Source organism: Trachemys scripta, chromosome 10 (assembly GCF_013100865.1).
Source record: "Trachemys scripta elegans isolate TJP31775 chromosome 10, CAS_Tse_1.0, whole genome shotgun sequence".
NCBI classification, from domain to species: Eukaryota; Metazoa; Chordata; order Testudines; family Emydidae; genus Trachemys; species Trachemys scripta.
In genome coordinates this window covers 11542456-11557267 of record NC_048307.1, presented here as the reverse complement: position 1 = coordinate 11557267, position 14812 = coordinate 11542456, and the positions used below count along the sequence as shown (strand labels likewise).

The following is a 14812-nucleotide window of genomic DNA, read 5'->3' as shown; positions in this document are numbered from 1 at the left end:
AAACAGGTCAACACCCACAGATTAATCTGATATGCTCTTATCACAAGTGGCACAGTATACTGAATATATTTTTTATATCCTTGATGCCAGTAAAATTAAAAAAAAAAATAGATTTTCTGGGGAGCACAATAGATTCTGGTGCAACATATGGACAACAGAGTTTAATCTTTTCTACCTTGCACTGGAGCATATGGCAATATTCCCAACTGAGAAAGATCGTAAGCTTTTCAGGAAGGGACTGTCTATTCCATTGTGTGGACAGTTCCTACGACACTGTGGGTGCTACCAGAATACAAACAACACACAACATTTCTTCTCAACTGAAGAGCCTGTTCTTATAAGAGAAATCCATATGGCTTCTGGAATTAGATGTGTATGCAATCTATGGACCGTGTCAAAGGAACTTAAGCAGGAATCAGGAGAATCTAATGTTGCTTAGTAAATTATATCAACTTGATAGGAAAGATGGTTTAATACCCCCTTGGCAGAAAATCCCAAATGACCTCTGCACCTACTTGCAGGGGACGATGGTTGGGAAAACTACCTCTAAATGGAGAGCTAAAAGGCAAGACAAAGCTTGGATGGTCTTTCAAGAGGGGAGGAGTGAAAGGGTTCCTGAACACCCTGCCCTACATATGGTCTTTTCTTCTTCTCAGCACTCTCATGCTTACATCTGGAGGCTTCATTTCCATTTTTGTAGATTATCCCACGTTCTTGCATTGAGTCGAGTCAGCCTGGCTGTGTGGGTGAGCAGTTTTGCCTGTAAATGGCTCTCTCTAACCTTTTGCATGAGTATTTGGTCTCCACTTGTGGTTCCTCTGGCAGTGTCTCTGTTTAGTTCTCTGCTGCAAGGGGATAAAGAAGTCTGTTTGCCCACTTTATATTAGCAGATGGCAGCCACAAAATAAAGTGTTATCCCGTCCCACAAAACACCATTTTAAAGCAATTTCAGTTTCTTACTCTTGTTTCACTGTTCAAGCTTGTTAAAAGTGATTAGAGCAAAACCCAAACTAAACCATATCCAAGAATTCCCTCCAGACCCAAAGTATGTAAGCACAAAATACTGACCAAACCCCAGCTCCCTCTGTTGCAGAAGATAACCACACTAAGAGATCTTTAAAGCCCTCAGAACAGGAACTGTATTCACAGAGATGAACTGCAAAGATGAGACAAAGGAAACTAACCAATCACAAACACACACCACCTGCTCCCTGCTGCTCTGCCAGAAGCGCACACACTTGGAATAGAAAGAGCTGAGAAAAGAAGGCCGCTGGAATGTTGTGAAAAGATATGCTTGTTCAAGTCATAATTCATACATGTTCCTCCCTCTTCTCCTAATTCCACTCCCTATCACCCTGAGGCGAATGTCCTCTATAGGGGTCACAACACTGGAAACTGGCAGCAGAATCTGACTAGGTTGTCTTTCACTCCTTCCTCTCCCCTTGTCCAGACTGTGTTAAAATCCTGTTGCTCCCCCCTCCACAACATTGAGATCCAGCCTTTTATTTCTGTTCAGACAATATAAACTCTTGACCACTCTTCCCGCCTGCCTTGATTACTGCATCCTCCTTCTCACTGGCCTCCCAGCACCCACATCACTCCCCTCCAGTCCTTAAAAACCACAGCTGCTAAGATGTTCTTTACCTTGTTGATCTATGCGTCTCACACCTCCTTCAAATCCCCTCAGTGCTCTTCTCCAGCACATCAAGTTTAAGAGTCTTGACCTCACATTCATGGACCTATGTAACTCCTCCTTGCTTACTTATCCAACCACGTCTTCCCCTCACGGATGCTACCCTTGACCCCGTTCATCCGCTCCTTCCACAACCATTTCTGTCCTCTGCACCTTCACCTTCCTGAGCTGATCTGCAAGGCCACACTAGAGTCTCCTCATTGAAATTCCTCCCTAGACACTCTCGTACTGCAGTGCCTACAGCAAATTAGCAACTAGGCAAAGAGGCAGTTGGAGCTAGATGTATCACAAACAACACCCCCACCCCCTCTTCGCACTGTGACTATCATCTCTCTAACCCCAGACTAGATCTTCCTATGTGGCTGTACAACATGTAGCACATTTTGAGCACTGCTGTAATGTTCATGATGCATTAAATTTTACCAGACATGCTGAAGCCCTTCAGATGCCATGTTCAATACAGGTGTTTCTTTTGTACCCAGAACCAAACTGGATATGCTCTATGGAATGCAATGCACTTTGTACAAACCCCACAGAGGAAGGGATTTGAATGTGAAATGCAGGCTAACAATCACATATTCAAACAAACATGGCAAGAGAATCAGAGTGGGGATGATTGGGTAAAAGAAAGAAAAGAAAATCACATACTGCTTAGGCTCACTAGGTTGTGGTATAATGCTTGGAACTCAGGGAGCTCTGAACTCAGGATCTGTCTACACTTACAGCATGGCAGAGAAGTGCAATGGAAGTCCTGAATTGTTTCAGTACCTTTCAATGGTCTTTCATTCCCTTTAAGTCACATCTATACTAGGAAACTAACCCTCTGCTGACAGTGGTTGTCAGCAATAGGTTCTCTGAACTAGTATTGGAAAGGGTTTAACTTCTAGTGTAGAAAAGACTAATCTTTTTTCAACACCACTGCGGAAAATGCAACAGACTCTGAATAGTTTGGAGGACCCACTTCTGACAACCGCAGTCAGCAATGGAATAATTTCCTATTGAGCTTTACAGAAAACATTCACTCCATATAAACAGGTTCCATGGAGCTAATCTTTAATAAGGAAGCCACTCCACCAACCAGACAGGTGCTAAATGATGCATTATTACTTCCCACTGCTCCTCTGCTCTGGCTGAGCAAAGGGAGTGGGGGAAGAAAAAGAAATTATCACTTACATGGGGAGGGGGAGAGAAAGATGAAGAGGAATCCCAAATTCCTCTTTTCATTTTTTTGCTGCAGCCACTTTCTGTGGTCAGTGAAGCACCACTAAATTTGCTTTTCCAAGTGGGAAGATATAATCTTCCACAGCCACCATCCCCACACCACTCACACACTCCTAATGAGGAGATAAACTCCCCTTATAATGAATTGTTTTGTCTGGGAAAGTCAGGAGGGCGGCTCCAAACACCTCATTATTGTAAGAGTGTACAAACACACACACACACACACACACACACAAGACATATACACAATTTAACCATGGGTTCTTAGTAATTATCCATATAGCTATCTACAGTGTTTACTAGCATTGTTCACTAGTTTCACTTAACTGTCTTGAAGATATAGATACCTCTTTGGTCTGCTCTTTTCTTCCCAGAGCAAGGGACCTGTGAATCGCCATTCCAAATATAGACCAGAGGCTTCTACCATTTCCACCTTCCCAATGGAAATGGATGCTGCTGCATTTTCCTGCCCTCCCCGAAGAATCTCTGTCCTTTTCTCCATTATGGGTTATGTCCTTCATTTAAGCACTCTTTAAGAACCCTCAGCTAAATGAACCTCTCTCCTCTTCCTGGAGGAAGGGAATCAGGTGCCTCCTTTGTTCTTCCTTCCCCCTGGAGGGAGGGAGGTGCCCCTTGGTCCCATGCCTGCTTGTTCCAGTCTCCTGAGAGTGACAGGCTCTGTTCCTCACACAGAAGAGAGATACTTCATCCTTTTATTCTTTGAACACTAACGTTTCTGCAGACTTGGGATTAACAAACACTGGAAAGGTCCCAACCAGTGAGAACAGGGCTGTCACACAGCAGCTTGCTGTGCATATAAAGAAATCCTTGACTGAAAGAGTCAGCAATGCAAGGAGAATTAAAAAGCACAGTTAAATAACCCCAAATCCTCATGCATATTTATAAAATACATGGCATCAAAACTAAATCAATACTCCTCCTTACTAGCTATGTACAGCTTGAGAAAGTAAGAGCTGGTAACTTACTGTTGCTTTACCTGTCATCTTGATGAGACCCTGGAAAACCTCAGCACATGAGAAAAATCCTGGGTGGCTACAAAGGGAATTTCAATTGTAATGTACCAGGATGTAAAAAGTGAGAATGGAAGGGAAAAGAGAGTGAGAGAAAAGTGTGTTGGGTTATATTATGCAGTCAGAACAAGGATGACAACATGGACCTTGGCTACATGGGAAAGTTTTACCAGCTAAACCAATATAATTATATCAATATAAACCAGGGTTATACTTATTCTGCTGCAAGAGTTTGGTTTAGCCTAAACCTCGCTACCCAAGTGACAAACTAAATCAAAGAACCCCACTCTCATACCAAAATAAGAGTGTCCACATGAGGGGTTGTATCAATATAAATTATATCAGGTTAGATTCACATCTTAGCTTATACTGAAAATAATCTTCCATGTAGACAAAGCCGGTAACAGGGTTAGCACCTTGCCCCTCGCGAGTGCCTCCTTTCTCTGGCGGATATGCCTGCGATCACAGTCTTTTTTTGGGGTAGCATACAACTCTCACGGGCGACCCCTTTGGTTGGTTGGGTGTGAGCTTTCTTTTGGTTTTTGGTCTTACAACAGGGTGGCATCTGCCTCTAGTGAGTGCCCCCTGGCCGATGGTTCTCTCAGTGGGTCTTTGGCAACTCAGCCCTCTGGCTGAGCAGCACACACTATCCCCCCTTCTGGGGTATACAGTCCAAGTTCTTATCATGGACTTGGTATGGGGCTGTAGGTCTAAGGCTACACTGAAGCACTGCCTTCTTCAACCACCCAGCCGGGGCCTAGCTCAGTACCCGCAGCTGGTGCTGTTTCAGCAGGCCTCTCTGAGCTCAGTCTTCAACCAGACCAGCAGGGCGCATCTCGGTACTCTCGCTGGCCTGGCCAGGTTCTATACTCAGTCCCTCTGGGCTTCAGCCTGCCCGAAGTGATCTTCCACTGGTCCTGCTGCTCTTCCCGCCAGCCAGGCACCCAGTCTTCAGCAGCTTTCCCTGCACTTCAGTCCTGTTTTCAGTGAGCTCATCACAGTGAGCTGTCCGTGGTACTGCTGCTCTTCCAGTCACCAGGTCTTCACGCCTCCAGCTCCACACAGCAACTGAACTTCTCTGCTCTGCTGCTTGTCTTATAAAAGGCCCGTTTGGCCCCAGATTGGCTGCTCCATCAGCCCCTCTGATTGACCGTTCCTCTGCAGCCACTCTAGGCTGCCTGGAGGACTTCTCTCTGCTCTATTCTGGGGCAGGGTGACACAGGGCCCTGAGGCCTCCGGACCTAGTCCACCCTTCCACAAGGCCTTAGCTACCTATCCACCTTTCCAATGAGTAACTGTACTGTATTCACCTAGACTGACATGACTGTATTCACTTAGACCCCTGGGGGGGAGGGGGGGACACTGAAAACATGCACAAAGGTCTTATGAAAAGAAATGCAACACACACATTACGTGATTCACTGTGTAAGCATATTTATTCCTTGAACATAAAAAGGCACACATTATCCAAAATGAAAAGTTTAAGTAGAACACAAAAATACAACAGAGTCGCCAGTTTACTAACTAACTAGAGTTACTACTTCTCCAGTACCTGTTCTTAGATCTCAATACATCTTTAACAACGTATCTGATTGTTCAGCACCTAGCATATTACAAAGTTGAGACCAAATGAACCTGAATATGCTCAAAAACATGCTTGACAGAGGCAAAGTTGTGTGGACAAGACTGCAATTTTTTTTTTTTAAATGACAAAATTCTCATTCCCAACTGTCCTGTCCTCCATGATTTTACTTCCACAATTTTCCACTGTGTTGAATGCAGTGAACAGTGAAACAATTATCTTCACAAACATAGATTCGTAGTAAAAATCTGGATAGTCTATTATTTTAAATACTAGAAACACACAACTGAATTCAGGATTATATTCAGCAGTCATGTTTTTAAACCTATTTTTTTCTGGGATCAATCCATGACTTTTATATTTTGGATCAGTCACATCGGCAAATTAAAGGAAAGGTTCCATAGTTTCTCTGAATAATTTTTTCCATTTTGTCTTTGGGTAGTTTCAGTTTTGTTGTTAATTACCATAAATTAAGCCAGGCTTCCAGTGAGTCCATGAAAGTAGTGTCAACATGTAATCTATCACATCCCTCCAAAACCTCGTTCAAAATACAGTGCCTCTCTGAAGAATTCCTTGTTGTATAACATGCAGGCTATGATTTCATCAAGTTTCCTCTTCAGTCTAAAGTTCACCTTACTTATGGTAAGGGGATGCAAATACACAGACAATCTTCCTGGTGCTCTAGTAGGAAACTGGGGCATCATTTGACCACAATGGCACTGTTCCGATGGATTTGTCAGTTGCATATGATACTGTCTGGCATGTGGGGCTAATGCTATTATTCATTGTAAGCTCATGGTGCAATTCATTATGGAAATGATAATGTATCGGAGCTTCATCTTGAAAGCTGGAGACAAATCAGCCAGCTTAGGTGACTCTGTAATCAATTTCAACAAAGTTCTATTCCAGCTCTAATCCTTTTAAACATATATACTTATGACCTACCAATAACTAAAGTTGATAAGTACGTATGTGCAGATAACATCTATCTCGCTAAAGTGGGTAAGGATCTACATGATATCCAAGGATCACTCTGCCAGGACAGGAATGCTCTGGCCACATAATGTAAGTCTCCACTGACAAAGATAAGTGAGTCTAAGGCCTGGTCTACCCTGGGGGACTGGGGAGGAAGAAATCAACCTAACATACGCAACTTCAGCTATGAGAATAGCATAGCTGAAGTCAACGCATCTTAGGTCAACTTACCTCGTGTCCTCAGGGCACGGGGTCAACTGCCGCCTCTCTCCTGTCGACTCCACTTTCGCCTCTCGCTGCGGTGGAGTACAGGAGTTGACAGCAGAGCGATCGGGGATCGATTTATCATGTCTACCAGCGAGTAGTGTACATGTACCCTAAGACGGTGGCCACAACCTCCATCTGAACAATCGCCTGGCCAATCAACCCTTACAGTCATGTTGAGGATAGTCCATTCCCTTTTACAGCCAGCTGTCACTTATTTAGGAGTCAAACTGGATTGCAGTCTAACTTACTGGTCCTATCTAGAATACTTCAAGAAAAAGATCACCCCTCACAGAGGCAAATGTTTTACAAACCTCAGCCTGGTTCTGGTATTTGCTCCAGCAGAACATTGTGCGGCAGTTTAGGGCAGAAGTCAGCACACACATCTTGTTGCTATAGAATGGAATACGGCCAGCCATATCATTAGTGGATGCCATAGCCACACATTAACAGCTAATTTATATGTGTTGGCTTATATAGCTCCCTCAAAACTTTGACAAGATGCCATTCCCCGTAAAACTGCATTCAGAGCTATGAAGGATAAAAACAACCTGCTCACACAAGACTGACAATGGTTCCAATAGGTGCAAATAAGCAACACGCACTTCCTATAAAAAGATCTGCCTGCCTCCAGAAGAAAACACTTACAATCCGCAGGTCCTGCTGACTTGCCACAACTGACTTTGCAATGTCCTTTGGCAGCATCCCTTCATGAACTCATGTCCAGTGCTGCTAGCCCTGTGCCAACCTCAGATGAACAATGGCATATCATGCTGACAGCTATGTCCTCGCAGAGTGGCAGCACCTCTGGGATAGAGAGATGGGCCTGCTGATGAAATTTCGGAAGCTATAATCTACCTCTACCCTGTTTGCACCTGGGATGCAAATCCTGGACTGGGCTTAATGGGCCACTGACTGGAATGACCAAAGAGGCTGCCACAATGTGGAAATTTGACTTAACCCAATCTTCACAGTGTGACTTCAGAGCAGCAATGCAGATGGTCAAATATGAGGTTGAGTAGTGCACAATTAGAAGATTGGAGGGTGGACTGCAACACCTTTCTACCCTCGATGATGCAGCAGTTAGATGGCCGAACGATCTAGATATCGACTTGTGGTGCATATGAGAAAAAAAGGACATTCATCATTTTTAGTTAACCAACCAGGAGGAAGACGGTTGTTGTGCAAAAGTTTCTGAACTTCCACAACATACTTTTGGACTGTGTCAAATACCACTTCTCTCCCAACAAGATTTAAATAAGATGCACACCCATAAAACAGAAATTCAGGCTGCTGCACTTAAGTTCTCTCAGATTTTCCATTTTATTTCTGTTTGCACAAATGGCAAGCACTCCTTGTCATATTTTACTGTGCATTCTTGGAGGGCATCTTCAAGTATAGGACATATTGCTCTCCAGTAATGTTTTTGGATGTAGAATCAAATCCTTTTTGCCTCTGTAGATTTTTGTAACCATTACACAGTCATTCCTCATGTTTGACTAACCACCTTTCTTAATGTCAATGTCTTTTAGTTGTTTAATTTTTCTTCCACTTCTTCATTTGCAGCATTTAGAAGCGGAACTGAATTTAAATCTTTTTGAAGTAGATCCAGTTAAAAGTCCTTCAATCATTTATTTTATTTGCTAATTCTGTGGTACATTGGAAGTGGAGGTATTGGCATAAAAGAAGGCTGCATCCTTTTATATTCAGTTCCATTGCCTTTCAGTTGTTTTCAATGGCATAACCACTAACTGATTTTTGACATTTTTTGGGGTATTGATAACAAACAAAAACAACTCCTGAACAAAGCCAATGTTGAATACCTGCTGGGCATCCTAGAACATAGTAACTTAAAAACCATAGTTGAAATGTAGCTATGATAATAACTGTGATGCTGGCAGACCAGGCGCCAGCTCTCTCCAAGGCTTTAGGCCTCAGCCAGGCACTGACAAATTCATTGCTGGAAACCAGTCTGCTTCAACTGTATGTTAGTACGATTAAGACAGGTACTGAACTTATAACAATGTGTTTAGTCTTTATGAAATGCTTGTAAGTTTCTGCATGCATTAATCTCATGTATAATATTTCTATCACATGCTAAAAGGTAATATTAAAGTTTTTGCTTTACGACTACAAAAATGTTTGCTTTGAAAGTGTCAACTCAGTCAGAAGGGACCCTCTAACCCGTCAAGAAGCCCTATCAAACTAAATGGGCCATTGTGGGACATCATAATACACAGACTTTGTTAATTGCCCCTTCATACCCATGAAGTGCAAAGGGGCTTGTCCCATCAGCCTGAATTCTGGAAGAAGGAAATAAAAATACCTGAAAAATTTTCTTATCTCATCTCTTTTGCTGTTTGGACTCTGACAGGACCAAAACTATGAAACAGAAGCAGAGATCCCCAAGGCCAACCTGGATTAGCTCTAAAAGACATTCAGAGCTGACAGATTACAACAACTCTGACTGTAACTCATTTGTCTATATATGTTTGCCTGCTTTAACATTGTAATAACTCATTTCTTTCTCATTTTTTAAAATACATCTTTAGTTTGTTTATTACAGGACTGGCTACAAGCACTGTCTTTGGTGAGAGATCTAAGGTACAAACTGACCTGGAGGAAGTGACTGGTCTGCGGGATGGGGAGCAACTTGAATATTTTGTGATCTTCGGTGTAGTATAGCAACCAGCTATCACGAAGTCCAGCTTGCTTGGGTGCCAAGATAGACTGGAATGCCCAAGGGGACTGTCTGTGACTCCATGGTACGACTGTTGTTGTGCTTTAGGAGTTCACATTTGTTACCCGGTTGGTGAAATCTAATTATAGCACATAGAACCAATTTGGGATCTCTGCCCTACTTCTTGACAGTCTACCCTGAGGTTGGCACTCATGGTCATGAGCCACTCATGATAGCATGACCATACCAATAGCATAAAAATGTCTTACTTGCATAAATTCATCTATGTTGTGCTCTTCCACTTCAACGGGCAAAGTTTCATTTCATCGAAAAAGTGATCCAAAAAAGTAGCAGACGTAATCTTGGAGAATTCAGAGAAAACAACGTTTTAACCATTCTGAAAGGAGCATGACTCCTTACTATCTTCCTGTTTAACAACTCTTGACAATGTTTACATGTTGCGTTAGAAGAATTATCTCTTTTCACTACATCAATCCATTCAATTGCTTCTTTTCTTCCACCTCCTCTAACTTTAGACATGTTGAGTCAGACAAATTCACACTGTGTTTAGTAATCGCTAATCACCCATTTGCAGTATTGATCAGCACATTTCACATTTACTACAGTTAGAATGAGAAACCACTATATCTAGTGAGTTCAACGCTGAAGAATGAAAAATGAGCTAGCCAGCTTTATACAGAACCAAGTTCATCGGATGCCTGTCCATTTTCCAGATCATAAATCTGAACAAAGAATTAAAGGACCTGAAATATAATTAATACTGATCAACACGGTTTCATGGAAAATAGATCTTGGCAAATAAGCTCGATATTGTTCTTTGACAAGATTTCAAATTTTGTTGATAAAGGTAATGGTGTTGACAAAATATACTTAGAATTCTGTAAAGCATTTGGCTTAATACCACAAGACATTCTGTTTTAAAATTAGCACAGTACAAACATCAATATATCACATACTAAGTGGATTAAATACTGGTGAATTGATATATATCAAAAGATCATTGTTAACGGGAAATAACTAACTAGCATGGAAGTGTCGGATGTGTGGTCCCTCTGACTATTCACTGTGGGTATGCATATGCTCTGTGCACCCAGGACCAGAAAATCTTCAACGACAGCGTCTGTTGGTCCACGCCTAAACCCTGTTTCTCCTGGTGCTTCCATCCAGGGGCATAAAGAGCAGCATGGACCAACAGCCCGCCCCCCAACTCTACTACAAATCAGGTTGACCTGAGCAGAGGGAAAGGAGGATGTGTCGTGAATACCGACTGGGACCACATATATCGAAGAACTCCAGTTACTATAAGGTAAGTAAACTTCCTTTCTTCTTCAATACTCATCCCTATGGATACCCACTGTGGGCGAGTTCAAAACAGTACTCATTGAGGAGGAGGGTGAGAGGAAGGATGCTGTACCACAGAGTGGAGAATCTCTGAGCCAAAGGAAGCATCTGCAGCTGAAATTTGGACTAGAGCACAATGCCTGGTGAAAGTGTGCACAGAGCCCCAGGTGGCTGGTCTGCAAATCTCAGAGGGGAATAGCTAACAGAAGGCGACTTTGAAGGACAGTTACAGGAAGGAACAAGAGGCTAACAGGTCACAATGTGGTCCCATGAGGACACAAAGGACGAGGTTCAGGTCCCAGGCATAGACTGGTTCCTCAAGGAATCAATTCTGAAGCACTTAGAGGAGAGAAAAGTGATCAGGAACAGTCAGCATGGATTCACCAAGGGCAAGTCTAACCTAATTACCTTCTATGAGGAGATAACTTGGTCTGTGGATGAGGGGAAAGCAGTGGATGTGTTATTCCTTGACTTTAGCAAAGCTTTTGTTACGGTCTCCCACAGTTATCTTGCCAGCAAGTTAAAGAAGTATGGGCTCGATGAATGGACTATAAGGTGGATAGAAAGCTGGCTAGATCGTCGGGATCAACGGGTAGTGATCAATGGCTCCATGTCTAGTTGGCAGCTGGTATCAAGCAGAGTGCCCCAAGGGTCGGTCCTGGGGCCAGTTTTGTTCAATATCTTCATTAATGATCTGGAGGATGGCGTGGACTGCACTCTCAGCAAGTTTGGAGATGACACTAAACTCGGAGGAGTGATAGAGACACTGGAGGGTAGGGATAGGATACAGAGGGACCTAGACAAATGAGAGGATTGGGCCAGAAGAAACCTGATGAGGTTCAACAAGGACAAGTGCAGAGTCCTGCACTTACGACAGAAGAATCCCATGCACTGCTACAGACTAGGGACTGAATGGCTAGGCAGCAGTTCTGCAGAAAAGGACCTAGGGGTTACAGTGGATGAGAAGCTGGATATGTGTCAACAGTGTGCCCTTGTTGCCAAGAAGGCTAACGGCATTTTGGGCTGTATAAGTAGGGGCATTGCCAACAGATCGAGAGATGTGCTCATTCCCCTCTATTCGACATTGGTGAGGCCTCATCTGCAGTACTGTGTCCAGTTTTGGGCCCCACACTACAAGAAGGATGTGGAAAAATTGGAAAGACTCTGACTGTTGAGATCCCTCATTTCTAGGAATTAGTCCAGAGATAAGTAGGCCCTTGCTGTGACTGAGTTAGGTCCACCCCGATGAACTGTGAGGGTGTTAATATGAACTTGTCTAAAGTATGTCTATCAGTTTGTGGGTTGAATCCTGGACCTGTGCCAAAGGAATTTGGAGAGTATCTGAAATTCTCCTGAGAAGGTTCTGGTACTGGTTAAAATCATCTGGAGGTGAGGGAGAGGCCAGTTGATCCTTATCCATCAACTGCTCCCACAGAAACTCTGCTTTTTCACCAGTGATGGCCACTGCTGGGAGCAGAATTCAGGATCCTCACACTGGAATGCCTGGAAGCATGGATCCCAGAGGCTCCAGTGAGGTTGATGTGATGGATCATAGGGGAATGGAGGTGCCCCCACAGAGAGTACCACTGACTCTTGGGCCAGAGTTGCTATTGGTGAGGATGGGGAGGTAGAGTGGATCGGAAGCCTTGCCTAGATTGATAATCCTCCATCGGCTAGCTGGAGGAAGCATTTGTACAGGCTGGCATTTGTCCGATGAATGTACCTGTTGTTCCATCATTGGGGCTGGGTGTACAGTGCCATGAGATCACGAGAAGCAGGTGGTGAGGAAAGAGTTTCCGGCTAGATCCTACTACCAGCAAATGTTGGATTGAGGGAGTGGATACCTCCTGCAACAGTATCTGAACCACTAAAACTGGGGGCTCCAGGAATGGACAGATAGCTAAATTCTCCAGGATCGCTGCTTTTTTTTTTTTTTTTTTGCTTGGGGCGGCAGAAATGCTGGAGCCGGCCCTGCTTGTCAATCATTGTCCAGAAACTCCTGGAGGAGTCAGCTTAATGTACGCCTCATGGATGGTCAAACAGAAATCTAACAGGGTGCTGTGGATGTGTGTCAAAACAGAACCCTTTCCTGCGTGTGTAACATCAAATACGTCCCCCTCAACCACTTCCTCCAAGTAGCATTTTAGCACAGCAGCTGCTATCATCAGGGCCCCATGTGCTTACCTTGCAGCACAATGAAAACAAGTTCTGTAGCAACAACCCCTAAATTCCATGGCAACATTAATTTATTTTATTGCCATGGAATACTCCTTGTTCCTCTGCTCCCGCCCCTCCTCCCCTCTCCAGCTATGGTTCATATACTCAATGACAAAATCTGTTTGCTTAATTTCAACAGTCATCTATTTTTTAGGATGGGGTTTGTCACTCTATTCTCCAGGTACCATTGCTCCACTCCTTGGACCTTGGCTCCTGCGATATTCTCCAATCAGCCCAGCACTCCTGCTACCCTCACTCCCCCTGTCCATTGAGCTTCCCCAGTCTCTGGTTCTTCTCCACTGCCACTAGTCATCAGGTCTCAGAAGAACTTTCTCCCTCCTCTCCACATGGACTTTGGCCAGGAACACTCTCATACTCGGGTGCATCCCTGGCGCTGAAGTGCTGCTGGGCTGACTGTGTCGGTGGCAGCACGCACCATCCCCGCACACTTCTCCTTGTTACTGAAGATCTTTTTCTCCTACTCCACTGTAACAACCTCACTCCAGCCACCTCCCAACCCACAGAGTTGCCAAGAAGCACAAGCCTCTCTGATGCAAACACTCCCATGAACAGTTATTTGCATCAGCACTCGCAAAGCTTTTTACTGTCCAGAAATAAGCTGATTCACCCAGACATAGGTAAATAAGCAAACAAGAGACACTAGACACCACGAGCCAATAATTGTCCACAAGCTCCCGGAGGAGTCAGTTTAATGTATGCCTCATGGATAGGAATGTTTTTGCTGGAATGTGCATCTGCTGCTGATGGGTCTCTCTCAGATTCTAAAGCCCCTAACTAAAGTAACACACACAGAGTAATCTCTGATTCAAGCAAGTGCATTACCAATTTGTTCATTCTAGCTGAGGGTTTGGAAATGAGAAACTATCCCAGGTGTGTGTGTCACTGTACGGTCAATTCTAGTGTGGGTAGCTGTTCACTCTCTGCTTCCTGAAATACAACAGTGAGTGACTGCAGCAGGCACCCCAAAGAGTGAGAAACTTGGCTTTCAATCTGTCCCCTACCTTCCTCTTTTATGCATTATTTACCACAAGTCAGATCTCAAGCGGTCAACATCTGAGTTCTCAGCACAGAACAGGCACTAGGAAAATGACAGGACAATAAAGAATGACAGGGAACTGGGGTGAGGTGGGATACTGACTTCTGGTGCTAATATTGTAAAGAGACTTCAGAAGTTTGAAGAAAAAAAAAAACAACTTTCCCATTATGTCATGGGGGTTAGATGCAACTGCCTGTGCACGACAGGCCAACTAGCTTGTTCAGCACTGATGCAGAACTCTTGTGAATATGGCAGCTTCTCACAAGGTTTCTCTCAAACATGTAGCTGCACAATTCTTAGCAGATGTGAAATGCACCCTAGAGAATCCCCTTTATACAAGACAGGCAAAAGTCTTTCACATTAGATGATGAGGCAGAGAGAGCTAGCAGGGGAGAGAGAACTTAGGGGTGAATAGCTAGGTGAGAGCTCCACTGTAGAGTATGAGGGGACTCTAGGAACAAGAGGTGAGGAATAAGACCCTCTGCATGGCTCAGTTGTTACTGTGTGTTAGCAGTAAGGAAACAGATTCGTCCCAGGGTAGGAGAGAAATAAAGGTGAAATATTCTAGGCTAGATTTAAACAGTTCCATCCATTGCAGTGACAGCTACCAAAATAACCTGAAATCTCCATTTATCACCTACCTACTTCCAAACTGATCAATACCGCTACAGTACAGCAATGCTCAGTGGAAGAGGGAAACAAGATGTCCCACAGCCCCTGGGCAATTCTG

General features: G+C 43.8%; 1 protein-coding gene across 3 annotated transcripts in view; it reads right to left on the bottom strand.

The window, feature by feature from the left end:
* The window catches only part of MAD1L1 (mitotic arrest deficient 1 like 1), a 528574-nt gene that overhangs the window by 175959 nt on the left and 337803 nt on the right, over nt 1-14812 (bottom strand). The window contains exon 1 of one of the 3 annotated variants that reach the window (XM_034784299.1): nt 9716-9775. The exons of the other annotated variants lie outside the window; for them this stretch is intronic. Within the exon in view, the coding sequence (XP_034640190.1) occupies nt 9716-9721 (6 nt within the window). The 5' untranslated portion in view covers nt 9722-9775. Of the gene's footprint in view, nt 1-9715; nt 9776-14812 lie in introns of those variants that run through there. 3 annotated transcript variants of the gene reach the window in all.